This window comes from Motacilla alba, chromosome 4 (assembly GCF_015832195.1).
Source record: "Motacilla alba alba isolate MOTALB_02 chromosome 4, Motacilla_alba_V1.0_pri, whole genome shotgun sequence".
Taxonomy (NCBI): domain Eukaryota; kingdom Metazoa; phylum Chordata; class Aves; order Passeriformes; family Motacillidae; genus Motacilla; species Motacilla alba.
The window spans coordinates 1,917,079-1,939,036 of record NC_052019.1 but is presented as its reverse complement, the minus strand read 5'-3'; the positions used below and the strand labels follow the sequence as shown (position 1 = coordinate 1,939,036).

Below are 21,958 nucleotides of genomic sequence, written 5' to 3'. Positions count from 1 at the left end.
TGGAGCCTGATCCAAAGCAGGAGTCGGAGCAAGGCAGTGTGCTCCAGCAAAAATACGGGATTTGGGATCTTGTACAGAGAGGTGTACAGCCCTGTACACCTCCCTGGCACTGTGGCCACCTGGCTGGGGACAATGGGACAGCCAAGGATGGCTGAGGATGATGGGGATGGCACTGGGCAGGCAAAGGTGGGATCAACTCTCATGGGATTGAAGCCCTGAAGAGCAGAATCCTCCCCCAGAGCGTCCCACCATGCTCTCCATAAAGGCTATTTGAGGTTTAAAAGTTAGTAAGACATTTCACCACAATTTCTGAGCTTTCCATCCCGTTCCTGGGCTTCCTGGTGCTGTGGGGATTAAAGAACCACCTCGCCCTCCCAGGACACCGTGTCCAACCCAGCTCCCACAGCACCAGTCACTGCACTGCAGGTGGGACACCTGAACCTCCTAAGGGCCCCCAAAAGGGTCCCCAGGGCAGCCAGGAAGGGCAGGAGCAGAGGAAGGCTCCTGAAAAGCCAGAGCACAGAGCCCCGTGCATTCCCAAACCATTCCCTGTGCTGCAGGGACACTCACCAGCTCCACGTCCCCACGGTCCTTGTGCCGCGCTCGCAGCTTCTCTGCGCTCTGCAATCACCAGAAACAGGGCTGAGACCCCCCAGGAATGGCCCCAGCCCACCCCAGACAGGCCACATTTGGGTGGGTGGGTGCCCACCATGTCCCTGCCTCATGTTTGGGGCCATCACTCTTCATTTTGGGTGTGATACTGCCCAGGGGCTGACTGACCAGCAGAGTTTCATAGGGGGTATAAGGCCATTGAAATTTTAGTTACATTTTGCCTGTCCCAAAATAGAATTGGGAAAAGACAAAAAGTGCCTTGAATCAGAAAGGAAACCAAAGAAAAATATTAAATTAAATCAGATATCATACTCATGCCTTATTACTTTTTTTGTTTGCCTTAAGTAACGTGATCCTGCCTGTGAGTCAACCAAAAACCAATGTTTGGGTGACCTTGGCCAATGCATCAGGCTTGGAAACATTTGTTTGATTTATTCAAGTCCAGAAAAGCCATTCTCAACCTGCTTGGTCTGGTTGGCCAATTCCACAAAATATCTCTCCAGATCTTTCATGATTCATTATCATGAAAGCGTGCCCCCACCTTCCTCCCTTCCCTCACTTTCTTCCTCCCTCCCTCTACCTTCCTCCCAACTCTGTGGAGCTGCTGATGTCCCACCACCCTCAGATCAGTGCCACCCCTGAGCTTGGAAGCCCCTTCCCCACCCGTGTGGTGTAGGAATGTGCCCCCTTTGGACAGAGTGACAGAACCTTCCTCTGTCCCCCAAAAAGGAAAGAGCCCAGAACTTTCTCCCAGTGATCAGGTAGGAAAGTCACCGATAGGACCTTGGGGACTTCACCTCGAGTTTGGGGACAGCTCATTGGCCATGAGCCAAAAGGTCCCGCCTGGGCCATTGAGTAGAAAAGCACAGAACAAAGAAACCAAATGGCTTTTGTGAGGTGTCTTTACCAGGAGCACAAGTCTGTGGCACCTGGATCGCTTTGAGTTTGTTATTTTGCCTTTATTAAACCTTTTTTGTTCCTGACGCTGTCACATCAGCCTCCTGCTCCTTTTATGCCTCCCGACGAACGCTGAGCTATTCTGGGGTGTAACGTTGGGGTGTTGAGAGCTCATCGGATCAGCTCGAAACCCCGGGCAAAAACGTTATAGTGTGGATGTTGGGCAACCCACCAGAAACTCACTGAGGTGGAAAGCACAAGGTTTCTGTCCCACCCTGGGCACGTTCCTGCTGGGATGGTTACACCCACAGGCAGTGAACTCCAACAATATTCTGACCAGGAACTGGTGCTTAACCCCACTCAGAGGGGTTTTTGGTCAGGTCACTGCCCGGGTGACTCCTGCTTTACCTTCTGGGCCTGGTACAGCACTTCCAGGATGCTGCTGAGCAGCTCGATGCAGGCGTCCTCCTCCTCCCCTGCCTGGATCAGCTCCTGCAGGATGGGCAGGGCCGCCTGCAGCACCAGCTCCCGGCACTCTGGGGGGCACAGGGGGGCACAGGTATGAGGGAATTGTCCCTGGCTCTGGAGCCACCCCGGGCATGAGGGAATTGTCCCCAGCTGTGGAGCCACCCTGGGCACGAGGCAGAGGAGGGGTCCCTGCTCAGGGACTCATCCCCATCCTGTGCCACGGTCTCGGGGTGGGTGGCTGTGCCCCCCACAGGCCCTCAGCAAGGGCAGTGTCCCCAGGACCCCCTCTCACCGTGGGATTTGAAGGCTTTGCTGCTGACAATGTCAGTCAGGGACTGCAGCTTCTGCTTCAGCAGGCGCTGGGGCAGCAGGTTCCCCACAAAGTCCCGCAGCATGGCCCTGCCGTCAGGAGAGGAGTTAAAGCAGGAGCTCCAGCTTCTGGTCAGGATGGGGCTGCTGGGTGAGGGGGACCCCCTAAATGGGGCAGGATGGTCCCACAGGGCAGCTGGGCCCACCACAGGCACCCAGCAGGCAAACCCTGCCTGAATTCCCCAAATGAAGCCAGCTGGGGCTGAGTTCCCAGGCTGAAACTGAGCAGAACTCTCCCATTTTTGCACGGGGAAGGGGATCAGGAGGTGATTCCAGACCCCCCTGCCCGCTCCTAGCTCTGTGCTGGATGTGGGGACAGAGGTGGCAGTGGCGGGTGCTGAGCATGACACAGGGCTGGGGTTGGTGGGGACACGGGGACCCTACCCCAGAGTGGAGGAGTCAAAGATCCCAAACACGTCCTCGAGGATGGAGGGCAGGTATTTCAGAGCTGCTCCCTGCAGAGACACCACAGAGCCGCCTTCAGGCAGCGCTCCCAGAGCACGCTCTGGAGCCTCCCTCCCTCCGGGAGGCCGCGGGGGCAGAGTGCAGCCCCCTCCCACAGCCAGCTCTGCTTCCCCCAGCCCCCTGTGCCAGCTCCCAAACGCTGGGAATGAGGCCGGATCCAGGATGGGGACAATCCCCTGCATTCCCAGATTTTCCCCTGCATTCCCAGATTTTCCCCTGCAGAATTCAGCACACGGGTGGCCAGGACAGCGCCGGGTGCCACCGAGCTGCTGAGCCAGACCCCGGCCGCAGCCCCAGTGCAGTGAGGGGCTGGGGGTCGCGGGGTGCACCAGGGGGGACCCTGGGGACAGCAAGGCAGCACACGGGGTGGCAGCTCCTCCTGAGGGCTGCACACAGGACGGACAGTGTCACCCCAAAAACAAACACAGATACAGAGTGGCACAGTGTCACCCCAAAAATAAACACACAGTGACACAGTGTCACCCCAAAAATGAACACACAGTGGCACCCCAAGAATGAACACAGCATGGCACAGTGGCACCCCAAAGACGAACACAGACACAGTGACACAGTGTCACCCCAAAAACAAACACACAGTGGCACCCCAAAAATGAACACACAGTGGCACCCCAAAAACGAACACAGACCCAGTGACACAGTGGCACCCCGAAAATGAACACAGACACAGCGACACAGTGTCATCCCAAAAACACAGTGGCACAGTGTCACCCCAAAAATGAACACAGACACAGCGACACAGTGTCATCCCAAAAACACAGTGGCACAGTGTCACCCCAAAAATGAACACAGACACAGTGGCACAGTATCACCCCAAAAATGAACACAGACACAGTGGTACCCCAAAAACAAACACACAGTGGCACAGTGGCACCCCAAAAATGAACACAGACACAGTGACACAGTGTCACCCCAAAAATGAACACACAGTGGCACAGTGTCGCCCCAAAAATGAACACTGACACAGTGACACAGTGGCACCCCAAAAACAAACACACCGTGACACAGTGTCACCCCCAAAACAAACACACAGTGGCACAGTGGCACCCCAAAACCAAACACAGACCCAGTGGCACAGTGTCACCTCAAAAACACAGTGGCACATGGCACCCCAAAAATGAACACAGACACAGTGACACAGTGTCACCCCAAAAACAAACACACAGTGGCACAGTGGCACCCCAAAAATGAACACACAGTGGCACCCCAAAAACGAACACAGACACAGTGTCACCTCAGAAACAAACACAGACACAGTGGCACAGTGGCACCCCAAAAATGAACACACAGTGGCACAGTGTCACCCCAAAAACAAACACACAGTGGCACGGTGTCACCCCAGCATAGGGACAGCCAGTGCCTGGCGGGGGCACCCTCCCTGGCACCCCACAGCACAGCTGGGCCCTGCCAGGGCCCCCCATGCCCTACCTGGGAGAGCAGCGTGGGACCCTCCAGTGGGGACTCCATCAGCTGGTTCAGGGCGAGGAAGAAGCGCTGCAGGGAGCGCTGGAACTCGGCCACCTCCTTCCCCTCGTAGAGCCTGCAGTGGCCAGAGTCACCGTGCTGTCACCACACTGCCACCATGCCACGCTACTGTATTTGCTGGGGATGCCCAACCAAGGCAGGAAGGCTGAATCTGACTCCATGTGCTCAGAAGGCTGATTTATTACTTTATGATACTCTATTATATTGAAGAATATTATACTAACTATACTAAAGAATACAGAAAGGATGCAAACAGAAGGCTGAAAAATTAATAATGAAAACTCCCGACTCTCTCCAGAGTCCTGACACAGCTTGGCCCTGACTGGCCAAAGAGTGAAAACAACTCACACCAGAAATCCAATGGAACAATCACCTGTGGGTAAACAATTTCCAAACACATTCCAGATGAGCACAACACAGGAGAAGCAAATGAGACCAGAATTGTTTCCCTTTTCTCTGAGGTTTCTCAGCTTCCCAGGATATAAACCCTGGGCGAAGGGATTTCTCAGAGAATGACAATGCTGCACCACACACCCTCCCTGGCACCTACCCTAGATTGCCAAGCAATGTGTATTTTATTTGCCATCTCTTAGAGGTGGGGCAGTTATCTTCTGTGAATTGGGCTGTTTTCTTTATCTCTTCCACAGCCAATCCTCCCTCCAGGAGATCTCTGCTGTTCATGGGCCATTAATTATTAATGATCTTCTGTTCATGGCCAGTGAGTGTCCCTGCATGGCTGATCAAATTCCATCGTCCCACTGGGAGATGCTCTGCCCAGGGCAGGAGCCAAGCATTCCTACCTGGATACAATCTGACCCTGGGAACAGCACAGCAGCCTCTGCCCACTGCATTCCCAGAGGAGCAGCTTTCTTCTGCCCTGCATTCCCAGAGGGAGAGCAGGCCCATCTCCAGCAGCCCTGGAGCTGCAGAGGAAAACTCCCCCCTTGTGCAGGATCCCTGCTCCAGCAGAAGCACAGCTGGCCCTGCAGGAGGGCTGAGCCACCATGGAATGGCACTGCTGCCACCACCCTGACCCACAGGGGGTCAGCTCCTGCTCTGACTCTGGCAGTGTTTTGATTTACTGCATTGTTTCTTTTATTTTAATTTCTTCCCTAGTAAAGAACTGTTATTCCTGCTCCCATATCTTTGCCTGAGAGCCCCTTAATTTCAAATTTATAACAATTCAGAGGGAGGGGGTTTACATTCCCCATTTTAGGGAGGCTCCTGCCTTCCTTAGCACACACCTGTCTTTCCAAACCAAGGCAGCAATTCCCAATTCTTTATACTCATCCCTCAACGTTTGGATCCATGTTTGGATTTAGGGGTGAGCCCTGGCACTACCACAGCCCCTGCCCCACCACATCCACAGAACCACTCAAAAACCTCATTTTTTCTTTTGTAAAAAAACCCACTTTTCCATGATTCCACAGCCCAAAACCCTCTCAAAGCAGTTCAACCCCATCCCAATTGAGCAGGAACCTCCTGAGCCCTCCATCCCCCCTCACCAGCAGGACCAGAGCAAACTGAACGAGGGAATTTCAGCCACGGGATGTGCAAAGCTGCAGGAAAAACTGCAAAGCTGAGGTGTGATCACAGGCATGGGCACTGCTTGAGGTAATTCCCCACCACTGACACCAAGCAGTGGCAGGAAAATTTACCCAGCCACCAGCTATATAAGGAAATCCTGGAATTATGGACTGGTTTGGGCTGGGAAGGCCCTTGAAGCCCATCCAGTCCCACCCCCTGCCATGGGTTGCTCCAATTCCTGTCCAAAATTTGGCCTCAAAATCCAGGGGGGACAATGAGAACTGGCAGGGAAAGTTTTGCCACTCTCAGTGATGGCTGAAAAGGAGAAGCAGCAAGGAGGAAGCAGCGAGGAGGAAGCAGCGAGGCACAGACGTCACCACGGTGCCATTGGGGCACTGAGGGGACACAGGGAGGTGTCCCAAGGTGGAGGACAGGGCTCTCAATCATCCTTGCAGCTAGCTGGGCTCCTCAGAGGAGCTGCAGGCTCTGCTTGTCTGGCTCCAGCAGAGCACAGGCAATCCCAGGCGCAGCAATCTGCAGCAACTGACTCTAATTACAGCCCAATTCCTGTCTATTACAGCGTCTACAAATTGCAGCACGTTCAGAGCACTTAGAGGATCTGAGGAGCTCATGTTATTGCATGTTGAGATCGCCGAGATAAAGGGAAGCTCTATAAAATCACTAAATGTCCTCGGGGATGCCTCTGCTCCAGGCAAACTCATTCACGGGGCTGTTTGCAAACAAGCTGGGTAATTAATTAATTAATTTCTCCTGCCAGGAGCACTCTGAGCTGGGAAGGTGCTCATGCAGGAGGGAGAGGCAGGAGCTGGGTGTGGTGTTCTGGAGCCCCTGGAGCCACGGATGGGACACTGGGAGGGGATGGAAGTGCTGAGGACAGACAGGGCTCACACCCCACGGGGCAAAGCGAGTGTGACACTCCCTGGGGACACAGGGACACCAGCACAGCTCCCCACTGCCAGTGGCAGGGGACACAGGGACCCCAGCTGTCACATTCATATTTTCTGAAAAATCCCTTTGCCCAGGGTTTATATCCTGGGAAGCTGAGAAACCTCAGAGAAAAGGAAAACAATTCTGACCTCATTTGCTTCTCCTGTGTTGTGCTCATCTGGAATGTGTTTGGAGATTGTTCACCCACAGGTGATTGTTTCATTGGATTTCTGGTGTGAGTTGTTTTCACTCTTTGGCCAACCAGGGCCAAGCTGTGTCAGGACTCTGGAGAGAGTCAGGAGTTTTCATTATTCTCTTTTCAGCCTTCTGTTTGCATCCTTTCTGTGTTCTTTAGCAGAGTATAGCATTCTTTAATATAATATAGTATCATAAAGTAATAAATTAGCCCTCTGAGCACATGGAGTCAGATTCATCATTCCTGCCTTTCTCAGGTATTCCCAACAAACACAATGCCCAGAGACCCCAACACATCCTGGGCTTGGGGTGGAGGAGCCAAAGCCCTCACTCCCCCAAAAACAGCTTCGTGCTGAACCAGGGTGCCTGGGAATGGGGTGATCCCAGTGCTTTCGGTGCCAGCAGTGCCCGCCCTGTGCCCTGTATGTGTCCCTCACCGCCCACCCCGCTGCCCGCTGCTCCCTCAGGACACTTCAGCTTTCGGTGCTGCCTACGTGGAACGAAAGAGGAACGTCTGGAGATGCCAGATTTCCTGATTTCCTCCTCTCCCACGCCAGGATGGGTGTTTGTCCATCACCCAGACTGAATGTGAACCCCTGTGCCCACGGGGAACAAGTGAAACCAGGCCTGTGGGGACCCTGGGGGCACCTTGACCTTTGAGCTGTGGTGGCACCCAGCCCTTTCCTCTGCTCGGCACAGCAGGGTTGGGCTCGGAAGGCACCTCACAGACCCTCCAGCTCCACCCCCACCTCCCACTGGGCTCCAGGAAACCTTCCCAGCACAGCCCAGCCATGCAGGGGCACAGAATGCCCAGGACATTTTGCCATTTCCGTTGTGGGAGGATTTTAAGAGCTCATTGGAAACCCCCAGTGAGGGGTGGCTGGGGCAGAGGTCGCTGTAGGGCAGAGGGCAGTGTGGGGCAGGGTCACTGCTGGGCATTTGGGGTGGCCAGAGAGCTCTCCCACCCTGAGGTGGGCAGCACCACCCCCACAGCGGGCCACCATTGTCCAGCAGCATCCAGAGGATGGCACGCAGCTGAAAACTGCCAAAATCCTCGAGGAGAGGATTCACAGCGATGGAGGAGCCTGCCTGGGGACCAGCCACCTCAGCAGCGTGGCCAGGAGCGGTGGGTGCCAACCTGGGTGCCACAGCAGCCAGCACCAGGTGGGCTGAGCTGCCACTGCCACGACCCTGGCACTGAGGATGGCACTGCCACTGCTCCTACAGCCCAGGGACCCTCACTGGACCTTCCTCCCACAGACCCCACAGCCAGGGAGCAGCAGGGTGCTGGCACATGGCAGAGCATGGCACTGGGAGGGACTGGGAGCACGGGGAGGCACTGCCAGCACTTACTGGGCGAAGAGGTGCCGGGAGCGGACGATGAATTTGAAGATGTACTCCAGGGCCTTGAAGGTGCGGGGGAGGGACTCGCAGGGCTCCCCCCGGCCCGCCTGCTCCACGTACTGCGTCAGCACCGACAGCAGCTTCCTGCGGGGAGGAGTGTCCGTGGGTGTCCCAGCCCTGCCCCTCCCTGCCCCTCCCTGTCCCCACTGTCCCAGCCCCATCCTGGCGGTCCCAGCCCTGTCCCCCACCCCATTCCAGCTGTCCCAGCCCCATTCCAGCTGTCCCCCACCATTCCAGCTGTCCCAGCCCCATTCCAGCTGTCCCAGCCCCATTCCAGCTGTCCCCCACCCCATTCCAGCTGTCCCAGCCCCATCCTGGATGTCCCAGCCCCACTCCAGCTGTCCCCCACCCCACTCCAGCTGTCCCCCACCCCACTCCAGCTGTCCCATCCCTGTCCTACCCCACTCCAGCTGTCCCCCACCCCATTCCAGCTGTCCCATCCCTGTCCCCCACCCTTCCAGCTGTCCCATCCCTGTCCCCCACCCCACTCCGGCTGTCCCATCCCGTCCCCCCCCCCTGCCACCCCCCCCAGGACCTCACTTGTAGGCGAGCGTGGCGCTGAAGTGCTGGCGGATGTAGGCCTCCAGGACCGTGTTGAAATGCTGGAACTTTCTGTCAGCCACCAGCCTCACAATGAAAACCTGAGGGCAGCAGGCAGGGCACGGCTTGGCGCGGGCAGGGGGATGCCTCTGCCACCCTGAGCCCACTCTGGTCCCACCACCAGGAGCACTCTTGTCACGGTGTGGGAGAAGCGCTGCCGGGATTGTCCCCCAAAGGGACAGTGCCCCCATGCCCTGTGCTGGGTCACTCAGAGCAGCAAACCCCACTGCCCCAGTCCAACCAGTGCCCACCCTGCACTGGGAGGGCTCAGACCCACAGGGGTTGTGCTCACCAGGGCGTCAAACACGAGGGTGTCGTAGACATCGGTCTCGGAGTGCTCCATCATGATGGAGAACAGGGCATCCAGCGTGTCCTGCAGGAACTGGGGGGACATGAGGGCTGGGAGGGCTCCAGGGCTGAGCCCAGCATTGCCCAAGACCCAGCTTTTGGGCATGGGGAGGGGGGCAGGAAACAGGGAGGGAGGTGGGGGAGCAAACGCTGGCTGTACCTTGATGACCTCGCCTCCATCCACGTTCATCAGCTTCTGGAGGTTCCCACAGAGCAGGCTGGGCTTGGAGCGCCACTTCAGCAGCCCCAGCAGGTCCACTGGGCAGGAGGAACGGGGCACTCAGCACTGAGCACTCTCTGTCAGACCCCAGTATCACCAACCCCTGCTCCCCACCCCATCCTCGCTGCCCAGGAGCAGCCAGGACCTCCTCCCACAACCTCAGCGCTGAGATCCCCTGACGCCAGGGCCAGAAAGCACAAACCTTAAATAGGTCGTGGCTGTGGGAGACCAAATTGTGCTGCAGGAAGGGAATTAATGGAGCAGCCTCGTCCCTGAGCCCTCCACACTGCCCTGGACGCTGCAGCCACGTGGCGTCACCGTGTGTCACATCCCCAGGCCACCAGGCCATGTCCCCTGAGCCCCCTGCACTTCAGGCAGAGCAGGATGAGCCATTCCCACCTTCCAGCCTTGCAGGAGGTGGGAGGAGAACCCAGCACTCCCCTGGCCAAGGGGGCACCAATGTTCTCAGCTGCCCTGACCCGTGTTGAGCAGCCCAGGGCAACCGGGGTAACCCAGGGATGGGGGTTAAACCACAGCGTGGCATCCATATTTTCTGGAAAAATCCCTTTGCCCAGTATTTTGCTCCTGGGAAGCTGAGAAGCCTCAGGGAAAAAGAAAACAATAATTATCTCATTGCTTCTCCTGTGTTTTGCTGCTTTGGAATGTGTTTGGAGGTTGTTTAATCGGTTTCATGTGAATTATTTTGACTTAATGATCAGTCACAGCCAGCTGTGTCGAGGCTCTGGAAAGAGTCACAAGTTCTTATTATTCTTCTGCAAGCATTCTTTCTGTATTCTTTAGTTTAGTTTAGTATTCTTTAATACAATATAGTATCATCAAATTAAAAAATTAGCCTTCTAAGAACATGGAGTCGGATGCATCATCCCTCCCAGGAAATACAAAACCACAGAGCTCCAGTTCCCACCTCAATTTGGAAGGAAGGTCACGGAGCCTCCAGCAGCCACACCCGAGTGGGAATTCCACTCGCTGCTGCTCCTCTCCAGCGGATGGCAGCCCCCCAAAACACCGAGATCCTGCTGATCCCCTGTCCTAGGGTGACGTTATGATGCTCGTATCCCCATTTGTGTGTTCTGTTTATGCTGGATATTCTGTTCTGTGCCTTCAAGACTGGCTCTGAAGAGCGAATGTTTTGGTTTGGGTTTTGTTATCAGCCCGCTCCCCCACGGCTGGCGGGACACAGAGACAGGGCAGTGCATAGCACAGCTTTTGCTTCTTGCTGGGCTTTTTGCTTTGCTCTTGCTCTGGCTTCTGCTTGCTCCTGCTTCGCTCTCGCTTTTGCTTCTGCTCATTAGTTTAGCTAAGCAGTCCGAATCTTTTTTCTCTAGACTGTTTTTTTTTTTTTTTCCCCTTTTTTCCCTTCCCTTTTTGGAACTACTCGAACCTGCTCTGGACTGGGACCTGGAAACACCGAGAGCTTGCACCTTGTGGCCTGCAGCAGCCATCTCCAGCACCGGAGGGACTGACAACAGAGCGACCACCCCCCAAGAGAGACTTTCTGAATTTGTCATCCTTTTCAGAGTGGTGAAGGAGTGTTATCATCTGGTATTGTTCATTCTGTGTGCTGGGGGTGCTGTGCCTGTTAAATAAACAGGTTCTTTCCGCTTCTCTCCGAGGAATCCTTCCCGAACCGGTTGGAAGGAGGGGCTGTGTGGGTTTGCTTTCTGGAGGGGCCTCCTTTTGCAGGTTTTCTCCCAAATTTGCCCTAAACTAGGACATCCCCCCAGGAGCAGCCTTGCCCACCCTGAGCGTGGCCAAGCAGTGACAGAGCAGTCCCTGCTCCCACTGCTCCCAGCTCCCAGCCCAGCGTGATGGACACCAAACACCAGAAGCGTGGTCCAGCAGGTGGGAACAGCCCCGGCGAGGGGACACGGGGAGGGGACACAGGGAGGGAACACAGGGAGGGGACACAGCCCCAGCCGCCCCGCCGTGGGGAACCAGCACTCACCGTTCTGGGTCAGCTTGGTGGAGCAGACCAGCGTGGAGATCTGGAAGCTGTCCCGGCCGGACACGGCCAAGCCCGCGGTGGTCCCGCTCACACGGAAGGAGGAGCCGGAGAGGAGCTTCGACTCTGCCAGGTTCCGCTCCGAGGGCAGGGACAGGTACGCGCTGGCGTCCTCCAGCTTCTTGCTGTCACCCTGCAGGGCACAGCGCAGGGGACAGCTGGAGCCCCAGGGGACAGGGTGGGACCCCTGTGTGCCCAGGGGCTCGGTTCTGACCCCACGGCTGGTGGCTCCCACCGTGCAGCACCCCTGGGTGCCCTCTGGCTGCCCCACAGAGCTGCTCCCTGAGGGACCCCAGGCGGGACAAGCGGCTGGGGGAGCCCCCAGAGCTCAGCCCGTGTCACACAGCGGGGACAGGACAACAGGCAGGAGGAGCAGAGGGACAAAGAGGAGTCTGAGGCTGGGAATGAAACACACCTGGGCACTGCTGCAGGCATGGACACGCAGCGGGACACTGACACGGAGCAGGACACCACCCAGGTCCCACATCGCTGTCACCCCACGTGTCCCACCTGTATGGGCGTGCCAGGGCCTCCACAGCCACAGACCAGCCTATTTCTGTGTCCCCTGCTCCAAGCTGAAAATGTTCCACCCAGGGGGACTCGCTGGGTGACTCTGAGTGACTTTCCCTGCTCGTTGGCCAGCCTGGCACGTGGGGCACGACCAGAGCCAGCCAGCTGGGCCACAGCTCACAGACACCCACCCCTCCCTGCCTGCAGCCTGAAACCCCTCCAGCCGAAGGTGGCATGGAGGTGACAGAGCTGTTTGCTGGTGGCTTTTCCCCTCCAGGGCACATCTGGAGCTTGTGCTCCTTCCCAAGGCCGAGCCCATGCAGGGAAAACTGTCTGGAGCTCAGGCCAGCTGGAGATCAAGAGGTCTGAGCAGCTAAAAGCCCTTCACTCCCATTCCTCTGGCAAGCAGAGAAAAAAAAAGATGAAATAGTTTCTGACTCCCCGAGTGCAGCCCCTGGGGTCTGCCGGGCAGAGCTGGAGCCAGGCAGTTTGGTGGCCTCCAGGAGGATTTGGTGGCCCTGAGAAATTTTGGTAGCCCCCAGGAGGGTTTTGTGGCCCCCAGAAGACTTTGGTGGCCCTGACAGGATTTCCTTGCCCCCAGGAGGGTTTGGTGGCCCCCGGAAGGGTTTGGTGGCCCTGACAGGATTTCCTTGCCCCCAGGAGGGTTTGGTGGCCCCCGGAAGGGTTTGGTGGCCCTGACAGGATTTCCTTGCCCCCAGGAGGGTTTGGTGGCCTCCAGAAGGGTTTGGCGGCCCTGACAGGATTTCCTTGGCCCCAGGAGGGTTTGGTGGCCCCCAGAAGGGTTTTGTTTCCCCCAAGAGGATTTGGTGGCCCACAGGAGGGTTTGGTGGCCCTGGCAAGGTTTGGTAGCTTCCAGGAGAGGATGCGGGAGCTCAGGAGGGCAGGGCCAGCTCTCTGAGGGGGACAGGAGCTGTGGAGGGTTTGTTCTGCTAGCAGGGAGGTGTGGGAGGTTTGATCTCCCTGCCACAGCCAGCGCTGGCACGTCCCAAAGGGCCAGGGACCAGAGCCAGCGCCGAGGGCCACGGCAGCAGTCAAAGAATTTGGGTCTTTCACCCAAAAATAAAGCAGGGAGGAGGAACAGGATGATTTCAAATGTGCAGGAGCCTCAGGGAGGAACAGCGTGGTCTGTCCCTGTCCTGGGCTGCCACAGCAGGCGGGAGCAGGTCGGCTCATCCCAAAAAAAAGGCAGAACTCGGGCAGGGACGTGGCTGTGCCTGGAGAGACTGTGGTCACGCTGCCAGAATCAGAGGACACTCCCATGCAGCAGCCCAGGGGCGGGGCAGCAGGTGACCCCCAGGGACACTGGAGCTCCACAGCTGGGCAGGGACCCCAGAAAGTGTCAACACACGGGGAAGAGCCCTGAGCTCGCCCTGGCAGCGGGGACCAGCTCGTACCTCCTGCTCCTCTGTCACAGTGTCCCAGTCTGGGCAGGGGACACCAGGTAAGGGGGCAGTGCCTTCAGGGGTCCTTCTCATTAAAGCTGGCAGCGTTTTTCCCAAAGGAGCAGCGATTTTGCCTCCCCTCCACTCTCTCAGAGCAGTGCCAGGGCTGGTGAAATCAGGTGAAGCGCAGCCACACCACGGGGACCTTCCCTCCCCGTCACAAAGGCTTAAATCACCTTCTCCCAAAGCAAACGTGGCATTCCAAAGGAGCAGCTCAGGGATTGGAGACACCGTGTGCCACCAAGGACAGCGAGGACAGCAGGGAGAAACCACAAACCCTCGGGGACTTTGGGTACGTGCCACCAGCGCCGCGGCTCGGGCAGGGACTGGGACCTTGGCCCCAGAAGTGCTGCTGTCTCACGGCCCCCCAGATTTCAGGGGGCTCTGGGGGTCCCCCCCATACCTTGTAGAGCACCAGGTCGTGCTCCCCATCCCGCAGCGTGGTGCCATCGGGGCGCATCAGCCTCACGAAGGCCATGGAGAAGATCCGCTCGTTGCGGTCCTTGGCTGGGGGGACACGCGGTGGGGCGGTGAGGGGGAGCTGCAGGGGACCAGGGACACGTCCCCAGACAGTGCTGGCAGCAAGGGACACTCACAGTCGCTGGAGGAGCGGTGGCGGAAGGTGAACCTCAGGTGGGTCCTGTGGACGTCCTCGATGGGGACAGCGATCTGTGTGAGTGCCAAGGTGAGGGCAGGGCACAGGGGCTGTGTCCCCACCTGGGCAATGCCCCTGTGTGCCCAGGGCTGTGCCAGAGCGTCCACTGCTGCACACCAACCCCACGTCCTTCCCGGCCAAGCAGCGAGGCTGAACTGGGAGCGCTGGGATGGGGACAGGGCTGCAGGGCCCATCCCCAGCGCTGGTCATGCTGGGTGTCCGTGCTGTGACCGTGCTGTCACCCCATCCAGGGGTCATGCTGTGACCCTGGCAGCGCCTCCATCACCTTTGAGATGGGACCAAGGACTGCCCCCCCAAAACTCCTGCCATGAAGGGGACCCCTAAGCAGCAGGAGGAGGGAGTGCCACAGCCTGGAGGGGCTGCGGCCGTGTCCCCACCCCAGCCCCCGTGCCCCGCGGCTCCCCAGACCTTCAGGGTCTCCATCCAGCGCTGGTGCCGCTGCTGGTAGTAGACAACAGAGTGGTAGTGGCTGGTGGGGCTGTCCCCGGCTCCCGCGTGGATCACGTTCTGCCAGGAGGAGACGCCTCGGGATCAGCCCAAATGACCTCGCCGGGAGGGACAATTCCAGTCCCTGCCACGTCCCGAACCCCCCTGCCCGCACCTTCCTAAACTGCCAGGCCTGCTGCCACCTCCGAGGGGACACGTGGCCCTCCCAGGGCACATCAGGGCGTGGCCCTGGGGATGGAGATGAGGGATGCAATTCCAGCCCGTTCCTCAGGAGCCAGGAAGGAATTGGTGTCAGAACACCTGGAGAGTGACAGGAGCCAGCCGGGGGAGGTGACACTTGGGTCTGACCCCCCCTGCCCTCAGCTCCTTCCTGTCCTGGGGATGGATGCCTGGGGGCACTGGGGATGGCCAGGGGGTCTGGCTGTCCCCAAGGCAGGACAATTTTCTCTCTGTGCCATATCTTTATTCCATTCCCAGATCTCTATTCCGGGCAGCTCCTCCTGGAGCTGCTGGCTCTACCCGAGGTGAGGTGACACAGGGGACACCTGCCATCCTGAGGTGAGGTGACACAGGGGACACCTGCCATGCCGAGGTGAAGTGACATGAGGCACACCTGCCATACCCGAGGTGAAGTGACACAGGGGACACCTGGATACCTGCCATACCCGAGGTGAGGTGACACAGGGGACACCTGCCATACCTGCACCACGTTTCCCGCCTCGTCACAGACACACACGGTCACCTCCACGTTCTTCTGCGTCTTCTTGCTGCCCTTGTCGAACTCCCCCTGCACCAGCGTCAGGTAGATGTCGTTCCTGACATCACCTGGGGGGACAGCCCCGTCAGCCAGGTCCTGCCACCACGCTGCCACCCCCAGGGACCCCCAGGCTCGTCCCCGCCACGCTTGCCTGGCATGATGACCTCCGGGTAGCCCAGCTTGCGCGCCACCGCCGTGCTGCGGTCCACCAGGTGTGGGTGGTCCTTCCTCACCTGGCTCAGGTCCCCCCACAGCATCTTCAGGGACACCCAGAGCCCTGCGGGGACCACGGGGATTTTTCGAGGGGTGACAACAAGAGCAGGGCCACAGCAAGTCCTCGACCCTGCCTCACGTGACAGCAGATGGCCCGGGGAGGAGTCTCAGGGGACGCAGGGTCTCCACCTTGTCCCTTGTGGTTGATGTCCTTCCCCTCCACCGCCTTGCGGATCATGTTGTGAAGGAAATCGCCGTCAGCAGCCACCCTGGGAAAGCCACATTTAGGACAAAAGCCTTTTCTCTTTGGTCCTTGCACCTCTTGTTCCCTGGCAGCTGGCGTCCCCGTGCCAGCCAGGCCCTGGGGTGCTGCTCCCTGCCACCCCCCAGCCCTCGGGGCTCACAGGTGGACGGGGATGAAGTGCTGCTTGTCCTCGTCGCTGTCACACGTCCCCTTGGTGATGTCGGTGATGTCCATCACTGCAGTGACACACAGGTGGCACCGTGGTGGCGCTCCCAGCCAGTGATCCATGCCCAGAACAGGATCGTGGGGGGAAGATGAAGGCAGGGGAGCTCCCCAGGACTGCTCAGCAGGACAGGGCGGGTGTTGTGTCCCTTGGGGCAGGGACAACCTCGGTGGGGGGGGACAGCCACGGAGTTGGGGTCTCCGGAAGAGAAAAGGGACAGCAGGAGCAGCCCAGGGACATCGCAGAGCCGGGTGTGGTGGCTGGGGAGGTGGCACAGGAGTCCCTGGGGGTCTCCAGGGAGCCCAGCCCCACCTGAGATGCCGAAGGGGCGGCGCAGGCCCGTGCTGAGCTTGCGGCTGTGGCTGTCGCGCAGGTCCATGCGCCCCACCCGGATGATCTGGCACACCAGGAACAGCCGCTCCCGCTTCAGGTCCGTGCTGCCCAGGTCCTGGGGGACACACAGGGGCCGTGTCACCCTGGCGGCACCGCAGGGGACGTGGCAGCGCCAGCGCCGGGTGATCTCGGGGTGGCCGGGGCTGCGCAGGGGGAGCCGGTGGCACCGAGCTGCCCTGCACTGTGGGGACAGTGGGCACACAGCCCCGCCGCCCTGGGGGCTTCTGTGCACCCCAGGAGTCACAAAACCCCGCGACGGGGACAATGCCAGGACCGACGGTCGCAGCACGTCACCCTAGACCAGGCGGTTTGGCAAGCGGGGGGCAACCTGGCACGGCGTGAGGAGGTCGGGGGGGCCCTGTACCCCAGCTCCGGACACTCTGGGGAGGGGATCGGGTCCCTCGGGTGCTGCCCCTGCGCCAAAACCTTCCAGCAGCGCTGAGGACAAGGGACAGGGACACGCCCCAACGCGTGGGGACACATCAGCAGCGAGCAGAGCAGAGGGCGGAGATGGGCGTGAGTCGGGGGGCGGCAGCGGAGCCGAAGTGCTGATGCTGCTCATTAGCATTGATTTTCCTGCCTCATTTGCATTTCGATGGCTCCGCGGATGTCCCGGGGGTCAGCGCTGCGCTGCAGCCAAAGCGCTGAGTCAGCAGCGGGTGCCAGCGGGGGCGTGGGACGGGCGGGGACGGGGCACCCCGAGACCCCCCAGCATTGAGAGGGGACCCCCAGCACCGGGAGGGGACCCCAGGACCCTCAGACCGGGAGGGGACCCCCAGGAACCCCAGAATTGAGAGGGGACGGAGGGGACCCCCAGCATTGAGAGGGCACCCCAGGACCCCCAGCACCGGGAGGGGACCCCAGGACCCCCAGCATTGAGAGGGGACCCCCAGGGCCCCCAGCACTGAGAGGGGACCCCCAGCACCGGGAGGGGACCCCAGGACCCCCAGCACTGAGAGGGCACCCCGGGACCCCCAGCATTGAGAGGGCACCCCCAGCATTGAGAGGGGACCCCAGGACCCCCAGCATTGAGAGGGCACCCCAGGACCCCCAGCACCGGGAGGGGACTCCCAGGACCCCCAGCACTGAGAGGGCACCCCGGGACCCCCAGCACCGGGAGGGGACCCCAGGACCCCCAACATTGAGAGGGGACCCCCAGCATTGAGAGGGGACCCCAGGACCCCCAGCACTGAGAGGGGACCCCGGGACCCCCAGCCCCGGGAGGGGACCCCGAGGGGCAGCACCACGGCGGGTGCCACCTCAGGGATCTGCAGAGGGGCTGGGGGCACGGGGGGGCACACGGGGCACCCCAAATGCTGCGGGTGGGGGCAGATCTGCAGGAGGGGGCGGCGGGAGGCGGCAGCGCGGCTCCTCCGGGGTCTGCGCTCACCGTGAACACGACCTTGAGGTTGTTGAGCAGCTCGATGTCCTGGGGGACGCCGGTGCTGGCCCAGCGGATCACGTAGTTCTCGCTGCGGGGCGGGTGATGGTTGAGGCGGGCACCGGGGTGGCAGAGCCCCCGCCAGCTGCCACCCCACGGACCCCTCAGCCCACCACCAGGGTCCCCAGTCACAGCACCGGCCACCTCAGCAGCGCCTGGGGCAGGACAGGGGTGGGCTGTCCCTTGGGATGTGGCTGCATGGCTGGTGTGCCACGACGATGGAAGGGACGTGCCCCTTGCCCCTGTGACACCCGCTGGGCCCCCTGGGCTGGGCAGCACGGGCGGCCACAGGGGCAGCAGGACAAGCCCCCAGCACAGCAGGGGCAGGGGCCTGTCCTGAGCCCCGGCACCCCACCTGATGATGCGCTGCTCGCCGGGGTCGTACAGGGCCATGAAGAGCTGCGCCTCCTCCCCGATGTGGCAGACGAAGTTACGGACGCAGAGGTAGAGGTTGTGGGAGGGCGAAGCAGCCCCCTGGGCGCCGTGGCCCGCTGCGCTCTGCTGCGAGCTCTGGGGGGCACGAGGTGGCTCAGCCCCTGTCGCCTCCCCCGGCGCGGGGGACATCAGGCTCTGGGGGCAGGGCTGGCAGCGGCCTCACCGTCTCCTCCTGGATGCGCTGGGTGAGGGTGTGCGCTGCCCTCCGGTGAGCCTGGAAGAGGCTGATGACGCTGCTCCTGTCGGGGTCCAGGATGTTCTCGTCCTCATCCCGCACCACCAGGTCCAGCGCCAGGATCCTGCAGGGGGTGGGGTGGGTGAGGCGGGGCTGGGGGCACACGGGCCTGTGTGTCCCACCGCGACTCACTTGTCCTTGCACAGGGGCTGAGGGGACAGGGCAGATCCCAGTGGGAAAGGGGACAGGAGCTGGCAGCACCGGGAACATCCCTGTCCCAGCCGTAGCCCTTGGCCAGGTGGCTTGAGCAGCTGGTGGCACACTTACTGTCCCCAGCCAGCACGGGACAGCCAGCTGGGACGATGGGGACACAGGGACAGCCAGCCAGGACACCAGGGAGCACACCTGGCACCGCACAGCCTGTGCCAGAGGCAGACTGGAGGTCCCTGTGACTTAACCTTAGGCTTCAGCATTTAGCAAAAGAACAGCACTTAACAGTATTTAACCTTACTTATAATCCACGTCTTCATGGTTTAGCAGCAGAACAACATTTAACAACATTCAGCTCGGCTTCTAACTTATATTAAACTTCAGTGCTTAGCAAAAGAACAACTCTCAGCAGCATTTAACTCAGCTTACACCTTGTGACTTCCCTGTAGGAATGTGCCCCCTATGGACAGAGTGACAGAACCTTCCTCTGTCCCCAAAAAGGAAAGAGCCCAGAACTTTCTCCCAGTGATCAGGTAGAAAAGTCACTGATAGGACCTTGGGGGCTTCACCTCAAGTTTGGGGACAGCTCATTGGCCATGAGCCAAAAGGTCCCGCCTGGGCCATTGAGTAGAAAAGCACAGAACAAAGAAACCAAATGGCTTTTGTGAGGTGTCTTTACCAGGAGCACAAGCCTGTGGCACCTGGATCGCTTTGAGTTTGTTATTTTGCCTCTATTAAACCTTTTTTGTTCCTGACGCTGTCACATCAGCCTCCTGCTCCTTTTATGCCTCCCAACGAACGCTGAGCTACTCTGGGGTGTAACGTTGGGGTGTTGAGAGCTTATCGGATCAGCTCGAAACCCCTGGGCAAAACTTTATACTTCCCCTTACAGGCCTGACTGGCTCAGCTACCCAAGGCACCCAAACCCCTCGGAGAGCAGCATTTCTGCCGCATTTCCCCGAGCGCAGCCGCTCCTGGGGCCCGTCCCGGCCCTCCCTCTCACTTGTTGCCGTAGTCCATCCTGCCCGTGACCTCCTTCCTGAGCCGCAGCAGCTGATCCTTGGGCAGCGTCCCCGAGAGCAGCTGCGAGCGCTGCTCCATCAGCTCCTGCATCATCCTCTTCACCTGCCCGTAGCGCTCCGTCTGCCCGGCCTGCGGCGGCACCACGGGGTCACCGGGGCTCCCCCAGCCTGTCCCCAGATCCCCCCCAAGCCCAGAGCCTCGTCCCTCACCACGTAGAGCTGCTTCCAGATGGCGGCCCACTCCCGCAGCGTGGTGGTGATCTCCTGCACCATGGGCATCTCGGAGGGCACCGCGCTCTCCTCCGCCCTGGGGGAGGCACAGGGAGCCCTGGAGCGCCCCAGCGCCGCGGGGACACCCCGCATGGAGCAGAAGAAGGTGGAGCCCACCGCCCCTGCCCACCCGTGCCCCACACCTACCCGCGCTGCTCCACCGCGGCGCCCTTCAGCCGGATCAGCGAGGCCGGGAAGATGCCCTGAGGGAGCCAGAGCCATCAGCACCCCCGGGATGGGAGCTGTCCCTCAGGGGGGCACAGCTGGGGGCTCCCAATGCCACAGGGTGCCCAGCCGGCTGTGCCCCCTGCCTCTCTCAAACCCCGACATCCCCCCAGGGACAGGGCGAGCTGCTGTCCATGCCCCCTCTGCCCTTCCAGACACCCAGTGGGGACAGAAAGCCACCAGCAGTGTCCCTCCTGCCACCAAACCCCAGCACCCCCTGACCTACCCGGGCAGCCCTGTTCCGGAGCGAGTACCCGCAGTACCAGCCTGCGAGGGGAGGGGACATCATCAGCCGGGCTGGGGACCCTGGCCCCGGTTCAGGGACAAGGGAGGGTGCAGGACCCCACACTGGGGTGCCCTTACCCTCGGAGGCCTGCAGGATGTGCACCATCTCCCCGATCTGCAGCGGCAGGTGATGCTCCTTGGTGCGCGGGAAGTTCCACACGGCTGTGGGAAGAGGGGCTGGGAGTTGGGATGCCTGCCCGGAGCCCCTCACCAGCCCCCAGGCACCTGCACCCCACAGCCAGCCCCCCATGGGTGCCCCCACAGCACCCCAGCAGGCCCCGTTCAGCCCCGAGAGATGGGGCAGAGCCCCGACCCCACAAAGAGCGTGAGACCCCCGAGCACCCTGACCCCACACAGGGCTGGGCACAGCAGAAGCCCCCAGCCGCTTTTTGGCAACTCAGGGGTCCCTTATGGGACCCCTCTGCCTGCCACCCACACCCTGGGTGCCAGTGGTGCTGCTCCTGGCACAAGCAGTGCCAGCTGAGCCCCTGCCCAGGGCTGGTGGCCCAGGGACAGGCCTGGTGGCCCAGGGACAGGCCTGGTGGCCCAGGACAGGGCTGTCTGGGGACAGCAGGGCTGGTGGCAGGGGAGGGGGTGGTGCTCTCGGTGACCAGCAGCTTCCTGCCCAGGCGAGCTGTGGTTGTCCCTGTCGCTGTGGTTGTCCCTGTCGCTATTTCTGGCCCCAGGGGACAGCTCTGTTCCACACAGCCCTGGTTTGGCCCCCAGACTGGGGGACAGTCCCTGCACCGGGGGGTCCCTGCCAGGACCATGCCTGTGCCCACCCTGAGCCCCAGCCAGGGCCAGCTCACGCTGCAGCACCCCCAGACCCACCTGGAGCCCCGAGGTCCCACGGGACCCCTCCCATCACCCTGAACTCCCCACGCTGGGAGCAGCAGCAGCTCAGCCCACGCTCAGGCACCCCCCAGGACCCTGCAGCAGCTCAGGAACTCCCCAGGACCCTGCAGCAGCTCAGGCACTCCCCAGGACCCTGCAGCAGCTCAGGAACTCCCCAGGACCCTGCAGCAGCTCAGGCACCCCCCAGGACCCTGCAGCAGCTCAGCCCTCACTCCAGCACTGCAGAGAGTGCAAGGGAAGGGTGCAGGAAACGGCCCCGCAAGAAAAGGGAACAAGCCCAGAGCTGCCGGAGCCAGCAGAAGCTGGGGGTGCTGCAGGGAGTGGGGGTGCCCAGGGCTGCTGCAGGGCACGGGCAGCCAAGCCAGGGGTGCTGCAAGGAACGGGGGTGCCCAGGGCTTTGCCATCACCAACGCCGAGGCAGCTGCAAGGCCCCAGCTGGAAATTCTTGGGGTGTCTCAGGGCTCCCCCTGAGCCTCAGCAGCCGGGCTGAGGGCAGAGGCAGAGCCTGGAGGGAAGCCAAGCCCCCACCCCAGGG

General features: G+C 60.5%; 1 protein-coding gene across 2 annotated transcripts in view; it reads right to left on the bottom strand.

Annotated features, from left to right (window-relative positions):
• The window catches only part of LOC119700469 (dedicator of cytokinesis protein 2-like), a 52,294-nt gene that overhangs the window by 29,915 nt on the left and 421 nt on the right, over window positions 1-21,958 (bottom strand). For both annotated transcript variants that reach the window (XM_038135642.1, XM_038135643.1), the window contains exons 2-27: window positions 20,647-20,730; window positions 20,510-20,550; window positions 20,206-20,261; window positions 19,999-20,095; window positions 19,770-19,918; window positions 18,545-18,680; window positions 18,302-18,456; window positions 17,896-17,977; window positions 16,425-16,560; window positions 16,050-16,125; window positions 15,835-15,914; window positions 15,584-15,709; window positions 15,376-15,500; window positions 14,637-14,735; window positions 14,149-14,221; window positions 13,956-14,059; window positions 11,523-11,712; window positions 9,497-9,594; window positions 9,281-9,370; window positions 8,929-9,029; window positions 8,338-8,472; window positions 4,258-4,369; window positions 2,731-2,801; window positions 2,270-2,376; window positions 1,918-2,045; window positions 571-621 (exon numbers count right to left, since the gene is read on the bottom strand). In XM_038135642.1, coding sequence (XP_037991570.1) covers window positions 571-621; window positions 1,918-2,045; window positions 2,270-2,376; window positions 2,731-2,801; window positions 4,258-4,369; window positions 8,338-8,472; window positions 8,929-9,029; window positions 9,281-9,370; window positions 9,497-9,594; window positions 11,523-11,712; window positions 13,956-14,059; window positions 14,149-14,221; window positions 14,637-14,735; window positions 15,376-15,500; window positions 15,584-15,709; window positions 15,835-15,914; window positions 16,050-16,125; window positions 16,425-16,560; window positions 17,896-17,977; window positions 18,302-18,456; window positions 18,545-18,680; window positions 19,770-19,918; window positions 19,999-20,095; window positions 20,206-20,261; window positions 20,510-20,550; window positions 20,647-20,730 — 2,702 coding nt within the window. The remainder of the gene's footprint in view (window positions 1-570; window positions 622-1,917; window positions 2,046-2,269; window positions 2,377-2,730; window positions 2,802-4,257; window positions 4,370-8,337; window positions 8,473-8,928; window positions 9,030-9,280; window positions 9,371-9,496; window positions 9,595-11,522; window positions 11,713-13,955; window positions 14,060-14,148; window positions 14,222-14,636; window positions 14,736-15,375; window positions 15,501-15,583; window positions 15,710-15,834; window positions 15,915-16,049; window positions 16,126-16,424; window positions 16,561-17,895; window positions 17,978-18,301; window positions 18,457-18,544; window positions 18,681-19,769; window positions 19,919-19,998; window positions 20,096-20,205; window positions 20,262-20,509; window positions 20,551-20,646; window positions 20,731-21,958) is intronic.